At 40.7% G+C, this 19,738-nt stretch overlaps 1 protein-coding gene across 1 annotated transcript in view; it reads left to right on the top strand.

Annotated features, from left to right (window-relative positions):
* LOC113130370 (acidic mammalian chitinase-like) overlaps positions 1-18,189 on the top strand; it is a 29,339-nt gene extending 11,150 nt beyond the window's left edge. Inside the window, 10 exon segments of the mRNA XM_026306941.1 lie at positions 9,205-9,261; positions 9,399-9,475; positions 9,478-9,563; positions 14,501-14,625; positions 16,480-16,603; positions 16,976-17,062; positions 17,065-17,160; positions 17,367-17,483; positions 17,636-17,762; positions 17,901-18,189. Coding sequence (XP_026162726.1) covers positions 9,205-9,261; positions 9,399-9,475; positions 9,478-9,563; positions 14,501-14,625; positions 16,480-16,603; positions 16,976-17,062; positions 17,065-17,160; positions 17,367-17,483; positions 17,636-17,762; positions 17,901-18,109 — 1,105 coding nt within the window. The 3' untranslated portion in view covers positions 18,110-18,189.
* The last annotated feature ends 1,549 nt before the right edge of the window (positions 18,190-19,738 follow it).

The following is a 19,738-nucleotide window of genomic DNA, read 5'->3' as shown; positions in this document are numbered from 1 at the left end:
CCTAGGACAAGTTCGTTAAAGTACGACGTGTGCAAAAACGGTACGTTTCGGAAAATCCCCATTGGAAATGAATGGCGGCTTTCGGTCGGCGCCGTGGCAACACCGTTGAAAATAGGGCATGGGTCTGGTTGGCTTTTCTGATTGGGATTGCCTAATGGAATTTTGTGCCAAATTTGGTACATTTTGGAAAAACAAAATTTTTGGTGCTCCATACAAATATTTGATTCAATCTGTAGGGGGCGCTATTGCACCAATCGTGATTTTGTTCAATCACATGGGTTCAGGCCCATGGGGACTACAATTCATCAATTGATCCCATTCAAATCCGACGATGCGTGTGGAAGTTATAACAATTTGAAAGTTTGTGGGCGGAGCAAAAATCGTAGGTCACATGGTCGGCGGCGTCAAGGGAAAACCGTGAAAGTTAGCAAAAAAATTTGGATAACTTTTGACCCCCCTCATCTTTGGATGATTTCTACCAAACCACAGCTCAATCGGTGAAAAGCCCTAGGACGAGTTCGAAAGAATGCGAGGTGAGCAAAAAACGGCGAACTCAATGACCTTTAGGTAAACTCCAGGCTGGTGGACTTCCTGTTGGTCGTGTGGCATCGACATCATAAGGTTTTTTGCTTGCCCCGACACGAAGAACATGCGTACCGGATTTGGTGACTCTGCGATGAAAAAAGTGTCGGTCGGGCCTCCATTGGCGTAATGTATTTTCATGTTTGTAGGGGGCGCTGTGGAGCCATTGTTTTGAGGTTGTTTATAAAAGTATTACAAAACAAAAACTTTGCACTTTTTTTAATTTTGTGCAAATTTTCGTGAGTTTTTGAATATGTTGAGGGGGTCATTTTAAGGATTTCTGGTTAGAAGAATAATAATAATAATAATAAATATAGCCGCAAGCGGCGATGAACGGCCCTCGCCGTTCGCGACCCGCCGTGACCCGCCGAGGTTCCCCTGTATCCACCCGTGACCGTCCATTACAGCCCAGACGGTGACCATCCCCTGGTGCCGAAGTCAAACTGTGTAGCCAGTGATTTCAGTGGGATCCATTTTTACCCCCTGAAAACTTGACAGCCATTTTGTGTCCCATTAGAAAGAATTGTCATTGAAAATATATGGTGGATTTCTGTCATCGCCAAGGCAACACTATTGAAAATAGGGTATGGGTCTGATTGGCTTTTCTTATCAGTATATGTTAAAGGATTTTTGTGCAATAGTATAGTCAAGTGTGACAAATTAAAAAATTTTTTTCTCAATACAAATTGTCCATATGCGAGGAAGAAAGCAGAGCCAACTACCTGGCTGCGGTACTGGAAAACCATAACAGTTATCAAAATAATTTGGTTCTCTTGATGCTCCACACCTCTAAGTGAGGTCATTAAGCCAAAAGCAATAGGATGAGTTTGGTAAAGTAAGTCGTGTGAAAAAACGGTACATTTTGTAAAATTCCCATTGGAAATGAATGGAGGCTTTCGGTCATCACCACGGCAACACCTTTGAAAATAGACCATAGGTCTGATTGGCTTTTTTGATCGGTATCCCCTAAAGGAATTTTTGTGTCAAACTATATTCAAATGTGACAAAGTAAATTTTTGGTCTGCATTCAAATTGGACATAAACGAGCGAAAGAGCGGACGCCAACTCTCTGGCTGCGGTACCGGAAAACCGTAAAAGTTAGCAAAATAATTTGGATAACTTTTGATGTGCCACATCTCTAGGTGATGTTGACAAAGAATGAGCTCATTTGGCCAAAAGCCCTAGGACAAGTTCGTTAAAGTACGACGTGTGCAAAAACGGTACGTTTCGGAAAATCCCCATTGGAAATGAATGGCGGCTTTCGGTCGTCGCCGTGGCAACACCGTTGAAAATAGGGCATGGGTCTGGTTGGCTTTTCTGATCGGGATGGCCTAATGGAATTTTGTGCCAAATTTGGTACGTTTTGGAAAAACTAAATTTTTGACGCTCCATACAAATATTTGATTCAATCTGTAGGGGGCGCTATTGCACCAATCGTGATTTTGTTCAATCACATGGGTTCAGGCCCATGGGGACTACAATTCATCAATTGATCCCATTCAAATCCGACGATGCGTGTGGAAGTTATAACAATTTGAAAGTTTGAGGGCGGGGCAAAAATCGTAGGTCACATGGTCGGCGGCGTCATGCGAAAACCGTGAAAGTTAGCAAAATAATTTGGATAACTTTTGACCCCCCTCATCTTTGGATGATTTTGACCAAACCACAGCTCAATCGGTGAAAAGCCCTAGGACGAGTTCGTTAAAGTACGAAGTGTGCAAAAATGGCGAGATCGCAATTTTCAAATTTCAATCCAATATGGCGGACTTCCTGTTTACCGTGCAGCATCGCCGTCATATGGTTTTTTGCTTGCCCCGACACGAAGAACATGTGTACCGGATTTGGTGGCTGTGCGATGAAAAAAGTGTGGGTCGGGCCCCCATTGGCGTAATGTATTTTCACTTTTGTAGGGGGCGCTGTAGAGCCATTGTTTTGAGGTTGTTTATAAAAGTATTAAAAAACAAAATTTTTTCACGATCCTGAATTTTGGGCAAATTTTCGTGAGTTTTCGAATATGTTGAGGGGGTCAAATTAGAGGTTTTTACGCAGAATAAAAAGAAGAATAATAATAATCGTAACAATAACAATATAGCCGTTTTTCCAGCCCCCCCAATATATATATTTTCGGAAAGGTCTTGCGCATCCCTACGTCATGGTGGGGTCCGGGTCACTGTTTAGTGGTCCGTTAGTGACTCTGACCCGGATAGTGGGTTTCTGCATATTGAGCAGTTATAATAGTCCCTTGCCTTCACCTTCGGTGGGGGCTCGGGCCTAATAAATAATCCTAACAAAAACAATATAGCGTTTTTTTCAGCACCCCCAATATATATATTTTCGGAAAGGTCTCGCGCATCCCCACGTCATGGTGGGGTCCGGGTCACTGTTTAGTGGTCCGTTAGTGACTGACCCGGTTAGTGGGTTCCTGCATATTGAGCAGTTATAATAGTCCCTTGCCTTCACCTTCGGTGGGGGCTCGGGCCTAATAATACTTTTACTTATAAGGCACTTTAAAAACAGTAACAACTGACACAAAGTGCCATACACGATATCAACAGTAAGCAGAAAACATAAAACAAAATCAGAACAAAGAGAAAATACAATAAATAAGTAAGAAAAATAAAAAAGAATAAAAAATAAGAAATTATAAAAATCAATTAAACAATCAATCATTCACTCTGGTCCAAAAGCTAAAGAATAAAAATTTTGAGTTGTGTTTTAAACATAGATAGTGTGGAAGCTTGATATACAGAGGCAAATTGTTCCACAGCAGCTACAGCACCAAGGTGCCTCCTCCTAGATTTCGGAATATCAAGCAGCAGGAGTTCAGCTGATCTAAAAGAGCAGCTAGGAGTATAGGGACAGAGAATTTCAAAAAGGTAAGGTAGGGCAAGACAATTTAGACACTTGAAGGCAAATAGCAGAATTTTAAAATCTATTCTAAAGGATACAGGCAGCCAGTGGAGTGCAGCCGGGATCAGTGTTATATGCTCATCCTTTCTCGTTCCAGTTAGAAGACGTGCCGCCACATTCTGAACTAGCTGTAGACGCGAAAGAGAGGCCTGGCTGACACCAACATACAAAGCATTACAGTAGTCAAGCCATGATATCACAAAAACATGAATTAGCAGGTTAAAGTGCTGTTTGGAGACTAGAGGTCGTATTTTAGCCAAGTGCTTTAGATGAAAAAAAAATGGATTTCACCACAGTACTAATTTGATTTTTGAATTTAAGATCTGTATCCATTTTGAAACCAAGATTAGTGCTCAGTGGTCTAAGATGAGGCAACAAAGGTCCCAAGTTAACATGAGAAGGGTTATGAGAGGCACAAGTGCCAAAGCAACATCAGTTCAGTCTTGGCATCATTAAAATGAAGGAGGTTCAACACCATCCAAGTTTGAATGTCTTCAAGACACACAAGTAGGCATATAACGGTGAAACCCTCCTTACATTTCAGGTGAAAATAAACCTGGGTGTCATCGGCATAACAATGAAAAGAGACATCATGGTGTCTAAAGATGGAACCCAGTCAGAGTAAATATAGGGAAAAAAGCAAAGGCCCTAAAGGACAAAGGAGCAGGAGGGTTCGAAGCCAGCAAGGCCTACAGAGAATGTTCTATCTGTCAAATCTAAACCAGTCTAAAGCAGGACCCCAAATACACACGACATCATGTAGATGAGAAATAAAAATATGATGATCGACTGTGTCAAAAGCGGCAGAAAAACCAAGAAGGATAAGAATCACAGGGTCACCAGTGTCAAAGGCTCTAAAAATATCATTAAAAACCCTAATCAAGGCTGATTCCGTGCTATGAAATGTTTTAAACCAGACTGATAAAATCTTGAGAATGTCATGTTCATCCAGGAAAAACTTTGTGTGTACACAATTTTTTCAAGGATTTTTCTAAGAAAGGGCAGCCTGGAGATGAGTCTATAATTTGCCAGTAGTCTTGTCAAGACCGGGTTTCTTAATTACCTCCGCATGCATAAAATTAGAGGGAACCACACCAGATAATAAACTACTGTTTATGATATTAAGGATCAGTTGACCTATACAATGAAAAACCTTCTTAAAGAACCGGGGGGTTGGTTCACGAGGGGAACCAGAGGGATTCATAAGGCCAATCACATCCTCTAGTTGTGGATACTGGTTAAAAAGGATCAAAGAAATAATATTGGAAAAATGCAGCCTTCTGGCCTTTTTAACAGAGTACCGATAGTTACTCCAGCAGTCTTTCCATATCTGAAGATACTTAAAGTTTGTCCTTCTTCCACCTACGTTCAGCTCTACGACACTACCGTCTGAATGCTCGAGTTCCATCGTTGAGCCAGGGGTCAGATTTAACTGTAGGCCGTTTGTTCATTAATGGAGCCCCTGAATCCAAGACAGACAAACAGGAGGACTAAAACCAGGCAGTTAGATCCTCGGAGGAGGCAGAGATGGAAACGGGTGGAGAACCAATGCACTCTCAGGCAGCAGAGAAGCAGATCGCAGACAAGGAGTTAAAGGCCAAAAAGCGCTGAGCAAGGGCAGAGGTTTTATTGGTGGGACAAGAAAAACCCACCTCAAACAGAACAGGCATATGATCGGAGAACAGATGTTCACCGATCTCCAAGTTAAGCACAGGCAAACCATAGGACAAAACAAGATCCAAGTTCATGGGTGGGGCCAATAACACACTGTACCAAGTTAAAGGAGTCAACAATATTTAAAAATTCCTCCACCAAAGGTTTGTCAGGGCAACACTCATGAATGTTAAAATTACCAAGAATGAGAAGCTGGTCATAGTTTGGCATAATCTCAGTTAATCAGTCAATTAGTCAATTTCAAAAGTGGCCAGTTCAAACTGGAAAACGTAGATAGAAAGGAAGATTGCTTGCATTTAAAATTCTCCTTATAGACAACTGCCATACCTCCTCCTCTGCCCGAAGTCCTTGGAAAGTTAAAACCCACCCATTCTGGGTGGCAATAGCTCAAGGAGAGCACCGGCGTCATCAGCCGCAAGCCATGTTGTGGTTATGCAAAAACAATCCAAATTATTAGAAGTAAGAAAATGTCTCAGTGTAAGACAATGTTGTTAGACAATGATCTGGCATTTAACAAGCCAAATCTGGTGAGAGGTGGCTCCAGGGCCTGAATATCCAACACCGCGTGGGGCAGTGACTTAAGATATTCCAAATTTACCCCATGCAGGCGGAGATGGGGAGCCACCAGACAACGACACCAAGACGCTGTGTCCTCCGAAAAACTAAAAAAACACAGTAAACACAAAACACAAAATGCACAGTGTTATCATATGTATCTATAATTTGTTAATTTAACTATGATGTGGACCAGAACCAATAAACAGTAAGTTGCATAGTTGTAGCTACAGTATGTCCAGTAGAAACAACATATGTACTGTTAGCGTATGTCCGTTTATTGGAAATGAACAGAGGAGAAGACTTTATTCAAAACGACCGCTTTTAATTGAAATTCCAAAAGCTTGTACAAGGACCTTATCTTGTGTCAAAAATCGCAGTCAGAAAGCTCTTAATCTGCAACCAACTCCACAAGGAAAGGATAAACTTCCTGAGTTACAAAAGAACTTAAGAGAATGCTACTGTGAATACAATTGGTCAGACTATAGATGGGGGGAACTGTGGTTGAGACTTAGCTCCTCCTTGTTGGTGCACAAGCTGGTCCCAGCCTCTTGGCACGTGTCTTCTGTCTTCGATCTCCACCCTGTATGTCTTTATAAGGAGAGAACTTAACAGCAGTAGCAGCAATTTCATTCTAATGCTTGCATAGCTACCCATTCTGCAAAATTATTTATTTTTATTATGTTAAGAACTTCACACGAGTATGGTGCTATTCCACCTATAGTGGTTTTCTTAAGTCACATGGGTTTAGGCCAGTGGGGTCTACAATTCATCAATTGGTCAGATATCAATCGGACCATGCGTTTGTGAGTTATCACAATGTGAAGTTGGAAAATACATAGGTCAACATCTGTGGTCCGGCGAGGGAAAACCGTGAAAGTTAGCAAAAAAATTTGGATAACTTTAGCTGCCCCACATGTCTAGATGATGCTGACCAAGAATCACCTCATTCGGTCAAAAGTCCTGGGACAAATTCGTTCATGTACGAGGTGTGCAAAAACTGGACATTTTGCAAAATTCCCATTGGAAATGATTGGCGAGATTTGGTCATCGCCAAGGCATCAGCGTTGAAAATAGGACATGGGTCCGATTGGCTTTTTTGATGGGCATGCCCTAAAGGATGTCTGTTCCAAATTCGGTACAGTTCTGACAAAGGAAATGTTTTGGTTGGCAATTTTCAAATTGTTACACAGGGGGCGCTATTGGGCCTATTTTGATTTAGTTTAATCAAATGGGTTCAGGGCAGCAGGGACTACAATTCATCATTTGGTCCAATTCAAATCCGACAATGCGTGTGCGAGTTATCACAAGTTGAAGAGTTGTTGGCGAGCCAAAAAACATACTTTGACTGGATGGCGGCGTCAAAGGAAAACCGTGAATGTGAGCAAAATAATTAGGATAACTTTTGCAGCCCCATGTGTCTAGGTGAGGTTGACCAAAAATGAGCTCAATCGGTCAAAAGCCCTTGGACGAGTTCGAAAGGGTATGAGGTGAGCAAAAACGGCGAACCCAATGACCTTTAGATCAAATCCAGACTGGTGGACTTCCTGTTGGTCATACGACCTCGACATGATCAGCTTTTTTGCTTGCCCCGAAAGGAACAAGAGGCGTGCCGACTTTGGTGAGTGTGCGATGAAAAAAATGTGGGTCGGCCTCCCATACGCCCAATGTATTTCGACTTTTCTCGGGGGCGCTGTAGAGCCATTGTTTTGAGGTCATGTATGAAACCTTTAACCCTCTGGGGTCGACGCACGCGCCGGCGCGTTTTGACGCATCTTTTTCTGATAAGGCCGAAACAAACTTAAATTACTCCGTCAATTCTGATCGTACAGATAAAAGAAGCATATCATTCAAATCTGTAAAGGGTCTAGTTTTAGTGGTATACCATCATAATAACAACAAAACCTTGTGCTTTTTTTAAATAAAGAAAGCCGACAGGGTGCGCTCTCGGACTTTTCTGTCTCTGCCATTTCTCTTCACAGACGCGTAAATAAAACAACCCGAATCTCAGCGAATACTTGGCTCCTAAAAATAAGAATTATATGGCTAGAAAGCTTGAAATGTTTTCTTTTGAGTGAAACAATTCAAGTCGAAAACAAATCATCACTTTTGATTTAATCCGTATGAACGTAAGGAGAAGTCCGTTTTTTCCTGTCTCACCTCATTACAGGTAATGCGGTCCCGCCTTGTACACTGTCCACTGTTCACATGTAAATAATCTCAGGTGAACCAGGTAAATATGTGCACGCCCCCGAGAAATGACACAAAATATCAAACTTCATCATAGAATTTACTCACTTTTTCGACGCGTTTGGATGATGGCGCGTTACGCACGTGAAGCGGCGCTCCTTACATTCCACACAGAGACAAATAGTTTAGTTTGTCCTCAGAGTAAAAACACTGATTTTAACTCAAATGAGGATCGTTGGCTCCTCATTGTGTTGTATTGTACAGCACTAATCCGTCCCATTTACATTGACTGAAAGGCTCATTATGCGCGCCTTTGTCTGGACGTTCAGTGCGTCTTTTGTGTTCTCAGGTAAATCACATGACTATTCATCCTCAGACACACCCTCTTGCATATGGCCTTTCTGGACAAAAAGTGTCTTAGAAAATTTAAATCAGTGTATTGTTTTCTGTGAATGTGTGAACAAGATGACATTCACAGCACTCTGAAGTAAACACTTTAGCCTACAACATGCTGGTCTCCAAAGTCTTGTGAACCAATGTTCTGTTTGTGTTTTATGGTCTTATTTCAGTGAGTAAAAATTGTAGTTTTTCACTAGCCATGCATAAACACTTTTTCTCAAAACACAATAATGTATAAACTTGCTGCTCATATATTATTGTAGCCAATTTTGTGCTGATTACAGTGTTATTAGACTTTAGACATTAATATGTTTAAAAAACACTGAAAAAAAGCACAAATGTCAGGACATGTCAAAATTTGTCCAGGCCCCAAAAACCCCCTCAGACCCCAGAGGGTTAAAAAACATCATTTTTTCATGATTCTGACTTGGATGCAAATTTTCGTGAGTTTTCGAATACGTTCAGGGGTCAAATTTGAGTTTAAAGCACAGAAAAAGTATAATAATATTTCTAACCATTTCCAGGTCCACGGCCACCTGTCAATCATAATATGTATATTTTGGGAAAGGTCTCACACAGCCCCATGTCATGGTGGGGTGTGGGGCAATCCTCCATGCTACCTTGGGGGACCCCTTGCAGTTGTCCACTCCTGGCTCAGTGGGCTCGCGCCTAATAATACATGATAGTAAGGTTTGTTAGAATGAGAAACAATCACAAGATTCTTTCTTCTTTTTCACATCTCCTATGTGGAATGTGTGCATTAGAGAAGACCCATAATTACTGGTCAAACCATAGTAAGAACTCAGTCCTGTCACTTTTTAAATAATATTAAATCAGTCAACAGTCATTGAACATGAAACATAGAGAAATAATAATCTCTTTTTCCTCTTTTAGTAATCCTGCATTGAAGACTCTGCTGTCAGTTGGAGGCACAGTCAATGGATTGAGCCCGTATGTTCAAATATTACACTAGAAATAGTGTAAAGACATTTCTCCAGAAATGTCTTTAATGTATCTAATACATTTTCAGTTCTCACATCATAAACTACAAGAATGGTTGCCACAGTTTTTTTTCTCAATCCCACTAGATTCATTGCCATGGTTGCCAGGCCTGAGAGTCGTGCAACTTTCATCAGGTCTGCCATCAACTTCCTGCGCACCAATAACTTGATGGGCTGAACCTGGACTGGGAGTATCCTGCACACAGCGGCAGCCAACAGGAGGACAGGGAGAGGTTCACGCTGCTGATTGAGGTTACATTTTTCAATAAGAGTTATTGAAAGTCCGAACTGAGGTGGTTGTGGCTCAGGAGCTCAAGCAGGTCGTCCACTAACCCCACAGTTATTAGCTTGATCCCTAGCTTCTCTAGTCAACATTTTAAATTGTCCTTGCCTGAGGCACTGAATCCCCAGTTCTTCCTGGTGACTGTTACATTGGTGTATGTGTGAAGATAGGTGTGAAAATGCTGTATTAGTTTTAGTCCATTTACCTTTATTTATATGCAGCAGCGCATGACTGAGATTCAATACATGTACTATACATGCCGACTTTCTAAAAGCCACTGTTTTGTGATTGTAGTATGCATTTAGATATTGTAATGGCAAAATATGTTTGTAGAAAAATCAGATGAAAGATATTGCTTAAAACCCATTTATCTCACTGTTCCTGTGGTGCATCCTTGAGGACTGTTCATGTGCATCGCTGGCCATCACAGTGGCTTTTCTTTAATCCGCAGTTAGATGAAGCCAAATCTGCATTTTTCAAATCCTACTCTTCTAGTAGTGGCTTTAAATACTGGCTCCAAATCCCATCATAGTTCACTGCTGATATTCTTAAGCTCACCATAAACACATTAAATTAAAATGTGGTACTGGTGATGAAATAGATGCAAAACCTCATTAGGCCCAACCAGTAATAAATATGTCATAATTTTAGTCATACTAGTATCATTCCTTTATGGATGGTCATGTTAGGCTGTTGGCCCACCATAGACTAAATCATTTTAGAAGACATTCATGTCCATAGATGGTGAACCCTAGAAACTTTGGTGATCCTGCCCACCAGGTGACATTTTTGGTTGTTAGACAAATACCTCATCTATTGTTTTGATTGCCATTTTGTTTTCTGAGAGTGAAGTGCTCTACTGGGATAATATGGTACTATGAGGTCTTTAAGTTATGAAGGAGCTTGATCATGAAGGGATTTGTATGTGAGAAGAAGGATTTTAAATTCTATTCTGTATTTTACAGGGAGCCAATGAAGAGAAGCTAATACAGGAGAAATATGATCTCTCTTGCTAGTTCCTGTCAGGACTCTGGCTGCAGCATTCTGGATTAACTGGAGATTTTTTATGGAGATATTGGGACATCCAGATAGTAATGAGTTACAGTAATCTGGTCAAAAATAACTCCAAGGTTTTTCACAGTAGAGCTGGAGGCCAGCTATGCCATCTAAAGTAGCTATAATTTTAGAAAAGTGATTTCTGAGGTTTTTGGGCCCAAATACAATAACTTCTGTTTTCTTTTAATATAAAAGTAGAAAGTTACATGGACCTTTATGTCAGTTCTAGTCAGTTCTAGTCTAGTTAACTACTTTGTGTTATCAGTTTCATAGATAGATACAAACTGAGTGTCATCTGCATAGCTGTGGTAATTAATAGAGTGCTTCCTAATGACATAGCCGAAGGAGGCATGTACAAGGTGAACAGAATCGGTCCTAGTACAGAGCCTTGTGGAACTCCATAACTAACTTTTGTTCGTGTGGAAGGTTCATCATGGACATGAACAAACTGGAATCTGTCCGATAAATAGGATTGGAACCATTTTAATGCTGTTCCTCTGATACCAGTCACATGGTATCTGTAATAAGATGTTGTGGTCGATAATATCGAATGCAGCACTAAGGTCTAGGAAGACAAGTATAGGAACAAGTCCATTATCTGAGGCTAAGAGAAGATCGTTGGTAACTTTTACCAGTGCTGTTTCTTTACTATGATGTGCTCTAAATCCTGATTGAAAATCTTCAAATAGTTCATTCCTGTATAAGTGGTCTGATAGCTGCTTAGCAACAGCTTTTCTAGGATTTTAGAAATAAATGGTAGGTTGGATATTGGTCTATAGTTAGCCAAGACTCCTGGATCAAGACTAGGCTTTTTGAGTAGAGGTTTGATTACTGCAGTCTTAAAGGCCTGTGGTACGTAGCCTGATACTAGAGATAAATTTACCAAGTCTAATAAAGATGAGTTCATTAATGGCAGGGTGTCCTTTAAGCAGTCTAGTCGGGATGGGGTCTAAGAGACACGTTGATGATTTCGATGAAGCAAACTACTGATGTCAATTCAGAGAGATCTATGGGAGAGAAGCAATCTAAACATAACTGAGGTCTTGCAGATGATTCAAGAGCTACTGTAGTAGAAGATTTGTTTTATTGCAGATATAGGAAGCATCTGCTGAAATTAATCTATAATAGTTGTGATTTTATTTGTAAAGAAAACTCATAAATTCATTACTGCTGAGAGCTAAGCGAACACTGGGCTCAACAGAGCTGTGACTTTTTGTCAGCCTGGCTACAGTGCTGAAAAGAAACCTGGGATTGTTCTTATTTTCCTCTATTAGTGATGAATAGTATGCAGTTCTGGCTTATGGAGAGCTTTTTATATGTTAGTAGACTGTTTTTTCCAGGCTAGAAAAATTTCCTCTAAATTTGTGGAAAGCCAATTCCTTTCCAGCCTTCATGATGCCTGCTTTAAGGTATGAATATGTAAATTATTATACATGGGGCTAATCTCCTCTGATTCACTAACTTCTTTTTTAGAGGGGCCACACTATCAAGCGTTTCACGAAGTGAGGCTACAGCACTGTCAACAATATGATCAATTTGGTAGGGAGTGGGATTGAAGCAGCTGCCCTCCACTATGGTTATACTTGGCATAGATGTAAATAAAGATGGAATCATTTTCTTAAATTTATTAACAGCGTTGTCAGATAAACATCTGTTGTAGTGGAATTTTCTTCCAAATGCTGCATGATCCATCATCTTAAATTCAAAACAGGATTTTGGGGAAAAACTACTAGATGTTCAATTTCGATGCCATAGGTCAGAACAAGATCAAGGGTGTGATTAAAACAGTGGGTGGGTTTATTAACATTTTGAGTGAAACCAATTGAATCTAATATAGAATTAAATGCAATGCTGAGGCCGTTATTTTCAACATCTACATGAATGTTAAAATCTCCCACTATAATAACTTTATCTGAACTAAGCACTAAATCAGAGAGGAAGTCTGGGAATTCAGTTAAAAACTCTGAGTAAGGGACAAGTGGACAGTAAACAATGACAAGTAGAACTGGTTTTTGTGTTTTCCAGTTTGGATGCGAGAGACTAAGAGTGAGGCTCTCAAATGAATTATAATTGTTCTGAGAATTAAAGTTTAATAATAAGTTTGAGTGGAAGATTGCAGCTACTCCTCCACCTCGACCTGTGCTTCGAGGAACATGATAATTTTTATGACTGAGGGGGGTTGATTCATTCAGACTGACATATTCATCCTGCTGTAACCAGGTTTCAGTAAGATAAAGTAGGTCAATTTGGTGATCAGTTATCAAGTCATTTACTAACAGAGATTTAGATGAAAGAGACCTGATATTTAATAATCCACATTTGACAGTTTTTTCTGTTCAGTGAGAGGAGTGGTCTTAATTTTTATTAAGTTTTTATGAATAACTCCTCTTATGTTAACATCTGATTTATTTGATTTATATGTTCGAGGGGCAGACACAATCTCTATGTGGTTTGAGGGGGGAGGCGGCTCTAAGGAAACTGCAGAGAGGCGTTTTAGACTGAGTCTCTGCGTCCCGGTCCCCACTCTGGATTGTCAGGCTTTAGGTTGGCTAATAAACTCGGCCAAATTTCTAGAGATGAGAGCTGCACCATTCAAAGTGGGATGGATGCCGTCTCTCGCTACCAGACCGGTTTTGCCCAGAAAGTGGCCCAATTGTCTGTGAAGCACCACCTAGACAGCCAGCGACGGAACGACGACATGCGGCTGAACATGTCATTGCTGGTCAGATTGGGGAGGGGTCCAGAGAAAACTACGGAGTCCGACATTAATTTAGCAAAGTTACACACCAACTCAACATTAATTTTAGTGACCTCTGACTGACGTAATCGGGTGTCATTGCTGCCGACGTGAATAACAATTTTCCATATTTACGATTAGCCTTAGCCAGCAGCTTCAGATTTGACTCGATGTCGCCCGCTCTGGCCCCAGGAATACATTTGACTATGGTCGCTGGCATCTCTAGCTTCACGTTTCTGACTATGGAATCGCCAATTATCAGAGTCGGTTTCTCAGCGGGTGTGTTGCTGAGCGGGGAAAATCTATTAGAAACGTGAACAGGCAGGTGATGAGCCGTGGGCTTCTGCTTAGGAGTACGTTTCTGTCGGACCGTCACCCAGGCTAATTCTCCGGGCTGCTCCGGAGCTGCCCTTGGACCGCTAACAGACCCTGAGCTCGGTGGCTCCACACCAGCTAATGGGGCTTTTGTTCAAAGGTGCCGAGCCACGCTTCCAAATCAGTGATCCTTGCCTCCAAGGCTAGCAGAACCTTACACTTATTACAGGTATCAGTATCGCTAAAGTAGGCAGAGGAATAACTAAACATGTGGCACACCAAGCATGAACGAGAGAGAGAGAGAGGCCATGTTAGCTAAGCTAACTAGCTAGCTAAGCTAACCAATAGGCTAACGAGTGCTAAGTCAGGAAATAGCAATAAATACCAGTCAAAATTGAAACACCTTGAACAAAATATGTTCAAGGGGTCAAATTAGAGTTTAAAGCGGAGAAGAAGAAAAAGAATAAGAATATTCCTAACGATTTCCAGGCCCACGGCCACTTCAATCATATATATACATTTTCATTTCAGGTCTCGCCCAGCCCCGTCATGGTGGGGTGTGGGTCAGTCCCCCATGCTACCTTGGGGACCACTTGCAGTTTAGCACTCCTGGCTCATTGAGCAATAACAATAGGCCCTTGCCTGCACTTTCAGTGGGCTCGGGCCTAATAATAAGTTTCCTTCCTTTAAGATGTATAAGCCTTCCCAGTCTTCTTTGAAACCCATACTATTTTAACAGGGACAGGTAATAATCAATTAGCTCTGAGGGATCTAAGGTGTTTTGTGTTTTGCCTGCAGGAGTTGTCCAAGGCCTTTGCTGATGATGCCAGGGACAACAGGAAGACTCGGCTGCTGCTGTCAGCCAACGTTGCTGCTATTCGTCCCACCATCGACAGAGCCTATGAAGTCAACAAGATCTCACTGTAAGTTTGTTTTCACTGCACTCAATGTACAGTGGTGTGAAAAAGTGTTGGCCCCTTCCTGATTTCTTATTTTTTTGCATGTTTGTTACACTTTGTTTCAGATCATCAAACAAATTTAAATATTAGTCGAAGATAACACCTCATGCAGTTTTTAAATGAAGGTTTTTATTATTAATGGAGAACAAAATCCAAAACTACATGGCCCGTGTGAAAACGTGTTTGCCCCCTAAACCTAATAACTGGTTGGGCCACCCTTAGCAGCAACAACTGCAATCAAGCATTTACGATAACTTGCAATGAGTCTGTTACAGCACTGTGGAGGAATTTTGGCCCACTCATCTTTGCAGAATTGTTGTAATTCAGCCACATTGGAGGGTTTTCGACAGCATCTCAATGGGATTCAGGTCAGGACTTTGACTCGGCTACTCCAAAGTCTTCATTTTGTTTTTCTTCAGCCATTCAGAGGTGGACTTGCTGGGATGTTTTGGATCATTGCCCTGCTGCAGAACCCAAAGTCGCTTCAGCTTTGAGGTCATGAACAGATGGCCGGACATTCTCCTTCAAGATTTTTTAGTAGACAGCAGAATTCATGGTTCCATTTATCACAGAAAGTCTTCCAGGTCCTGAAGCAGCAAAACAGCCCCAGACCATCACACTACCACCACCATATTTTACTGTTGGTATGATGTTCTTTTTTTGAAGTCTGGTGTTACTTTTACGCCAGACGTAATGGGACACACACCTTCCAAAAAGCCAAACTTTTGTCTTGTCAGTCCACATAGTATTTTCCCAAAAGTCTTGGGGATCATCAAGATGTTTTCTGGCAAAACTGAGATGAGCATTTATGTTCTTTTGCTCAGCAGCGGTTTTCACCTTGGAACTCTGCCATGCAGACCATTTTTGCCCAGTCTCTTTCTTATGGCAGAGTCATGAACAGTGTGACCTTAACTGAGGCAAGTGAGGCCTGCAGTTCTTTGGATGTTCTTGTGGGGTCTTTTGTGACTCGTGGACTCGAGTCATCATTGCGCTCTTGGGGTAATTTTGGTCGTCCGGCCACTCCTGGGAAGGTTCTCCACTGTTCCATGTTTTCGCCATTTGTAGATAATGGCTCTCATTGTGGTTCATTGCAGTCCCAAAGCTTTAGAAATGGCTTTATAACCTTTTCCAGACTGATAGATCTCAGTTACTTTCTTTCTCATTTGTTTTTGAATTTCTTTGGATCTCAGCATGATGTCTAGCTTTTGAGGATCTTTTGGTCTGCTTCAGTTTATCAGGCAGGTTCTATTTAAGTGATTTCTTGATTGCGAACAGGTATGGCAGTAACCAGGCCTGGGTGTGGCTAGAGGAATTGAACTCAGGTGTGATAAACCACAGTTATGTTTTATCAGTGGGGGCAAACACTTTTTCACACTGGGCCATGTAGTTTTGGATTTTGTTTCCCTTAATAATAAAAACCTTCATTTAAAAACTGCATGATGTGTTTACTTGTGTTATCTTTTTGACTAATTAATTTTGATGATCTGAAACATTAAAGTGTGACAAACATGCAAAAAAATAGGAAATCAGGAAGGGGGCCAAGACTTTTTCACACCACTGTATGTTTATACTCAGAAAAAGTAAGGCATCCAAAAAGTATAGATTTGGTATAGTACCTAAACAAATATACGGGTAGGAGATATGTCCAGCACTGAATATGAAACCAGTATTCACTGATTGGGAAGACATTGGCGAGATCATTGGAATGTTCTCAACCAATATGTATTTTTTTGTTTAGAGTTTGTATGTACTGTATTAATATATCTCACCAATACTGAAACTTTAACTGCTAATCTAAAAACCTTTCAAAATCAACAGTCACTTGGACTTCATTAACATCATGACCTATGACTACCATGGACACTGGGAGGCATATACTGGACACAATAGCCCACTATATCGCAGCTCTGTGGACTCTGGCTCGCACATTCATCACAATATCGTAAGACAGAAAAAACACAGGAGATCTTACAAAAACTATGAGTGAGACTTAATCTAACATTCATTATACTCACATTCATATTTTTATTAACAGTCTGTTTATATAGCATTCTATCCAGCATTCCAGCATCTATCCACATTTATATCCATTAGGTCCAATATTCACTCCCCTTTTAGTGCTTGTTTAGTTAGTTGTTAGTTGTTTAGGTATGCCTGCCTTGTTAATCTTTGAAAGAATGAGCTAAATGTTCTAAAGCTGGTTGTTGATTCACAATTGGATCAGGTTTTACATCACTGGTAGACATGAGACTTAATGACAATAATATATTGAGATTTATATTGTTCTATTCATGTCCTTTGTCTTTTTCATTAGAACTCTTCTGTAGCCCACTGGCTGGCTCTGGGAGCACCAGTGGAAAAGCTTTTGCTGGGTTTCCCCACCTATGGACGAACCTACCCTAGCTCAGCAGTGCTGCTGATAGCCTGGGAGCACCAGCTAATGGGCCTGCAGATGCTGGACCCTACACACGCACTTCTGGCTTCTGGGCCTACTATGAGGTACAGCACATTGAGTCACCTCTGAGCTAAGTTTGTTTGTCAAAAACTCCTCAGTGATGGATACATATGTGTTTGTTGATGTGTAAAATTTTAATTTTGTGGACCAGACATCCTTGCTTGTTCTTAATACCACAGCATTTCAGTTCACAACACTGTTGTATCTTAACATGATTTGCAGTCATCTAAATTTGTTTCTGTGCTACAAGATCTGTCACTTCATTGGCAGTGCAACTATTGAATGGATCTCTGAACAAGAGGTTCCATACGCCACCTATGGCAGTTCCTGGGTGGGCTTTGATGACAAGCGCAGCTATTCTTCCAAGGTAAGTAGGAGCACCAATACTGCCTGCTGTTGTAAGAATGTCATTAAGCAACAATAACAAGCACTCTAACAAGAATTTTTCTAGGTCTATTTTGCAGGTATTTTACTGTTAGTATGGTAATCATCTTTATCACTGATATGATCATCCTGTAGGTCCAGTGGATGAACGCCAATAACCTGGGAGGTGCTCATGTGTGGACTCTAGACATGGATGACTTTGGTGGATATTTCTGCTCAGATGGACCATATCCTCTTATCAACCATCTCAGGATGTCCATGGGTAAGTACTGTAAAGACCTCAAAATTTTTTTCCTGACCTTTTGCTGAATTTTGTTGCAGTTCATAGTCTTAGCAGTGCAATGCATAGCCTTTGTTTATTGTGTTCATAAGATATATTTCTCCATATCTGATTCTGTAGGCTTCCCTCCAAAGCCCACCACCACCCGAGCACCTACCACTACGAGGGACCCCATGGCAGATTTCTGCCATGACCGCCCTGATGGCCTGTATGAGAACCCAGAAGATAAGAATACTTACTTCCAATGCTTCCAAGGAAAGACATACCTGCACCGCTGCCAGCCCGGCCTCATCTACTGGGACTCCTGCAAGTGCTGCAACTGGCCATGAACTATAGAAAGTGCAACACACACCAAATCCATTAATGTATAAGACACTGAAATGTGTTTGAGTAAAATCTTTACGTAGAGTGTCAGCTGACACTGTTTCTTTAGCTTTTAAACTGCATGATAAAATGCATTCCCTACATTTAATCATTGCGATACTAAAGTGTGTTCCCATTATTTGTATCCATTCAATACAATAACAACACAATAAAAAACTACATTACTATAAGATGACTAGTAACATTATATTATATTAGAACACTTTTTTGTTCTTCTGCCAGGGAAATTCAGATGCTACAGCAGTATGTAGGCTACATGTATGTAAGAATAAAATAGTAAGGTGAGTCAGTCTGTCAGTGTCAGAGTCTGTAAAAACATAAATACAGAGGTGAACAGTAACTAATTTAATTTAGTATATGCAATCATATTCATTCATTTTATCTTGTTAATTGGGCTATCACTCACACTACTCTCCAGATATACAGATCAAGGTTCTCTGTCTCTTAAATGAATAACACCTCATTGTGGTTACTAGAATAAATTCTGAGTGCCTAACAGGACCAAATTGAGCTTTCTTAATGTTCGATTCAGACCTCCAGTTTTGGAGAAGATACATCTTTTAGAACCAGGAACTGCTTCAGAAGCGCTTGTCATAGCATGGAAAAATCACTAACAGCAGACAATGACATACAGTGGGTACGGAAAGTGTTAGGTAAATTCTTTTAACAAATAAACTCAGAGGACGAACTTCGGTAAGATTATATAGAGGTTTTACTTGCAAGGAGTAACAGTCACACAGCACCTTGGTACAGCATGAGGATCACTGGCTGCTTGCAGCCTAACACATCAGTTTTCATGGAACTACAAAAGGGAGGGGATTTCTCACAGAAAGACATCTGGGCCCTTATCAAATAGTCACTGAGAGCAACAATTATATTTCCACAATACACAATAGGCCCCATTCAGAAGTGTTTCAGTTATACTAAAGTAAGGTGGATTAGGTCACAGGAGGGTAAACATTTTAATTTCTCTAACACATCCCTCCTGTTTATGGTTAGCATAACTATTATATGAAAATGTTTAGCAGATCATTAATGATTATTATTCTGGTAAAACACACAGAAAGATGACAATTATTACTATTATAGGAAAAACAGTAAAATCATAACTATGATCAAACAAACAAACAAACAAGATCACAATCACAAATCTAAAATGATTAGCATGCTAAATATAACTTGTAGAAGTGAGAAATAAATGTCATAACTTTCTGTCTTTATGGGCAAACAGTCATCACAACATCACTTCCTGTAGGAATTTTCAATGTTGGAGTCATTCATGCCTTACAGTTCAGAAGTTAAGACAAATTTATCATAGTGGGTAAAAGACAGTCAGGTCTTCCTTCATTGGCTCTGGAGGAGTTTCAGGGTCCTGGTCATCCTGTGAAATGGACTGATACATTTGTTTGTTATTGCTGTATCAATAAGGCGTTAGCAAAGGCCTCTAATACATGAATGCAACAGCAACCACAGGTAACCAAAATAGCAGTCATCACAGCCATTGAGATGAATATGGACTGGATCAGACCGCTCCATTTACCAAACATTCCCTCCAGCCAAGAAGTGAAGTTGTT

The sequence above is a fragment of the Mastacembelus armatus genome, chromosome 5, assembly GCF_900324485.2.
Source record: "Mastacembelus armatus chromosome 5, fMasArm1.2, whole genome shotgun sequence".
Classification (NCBI taxonomy): domain Eukaryota; kingdom Metazoa; phylum Chordata; class Actinopteri; order Synbranchiformes; family Mastacembelidae; genus Mastacembelus; species Mastacembelus armatus.
The sequence above is the reverse complement of the archived record's forward strand: the minus strand, read 5'-3'. Positions and strand labels throughout refer to the sequence as shown.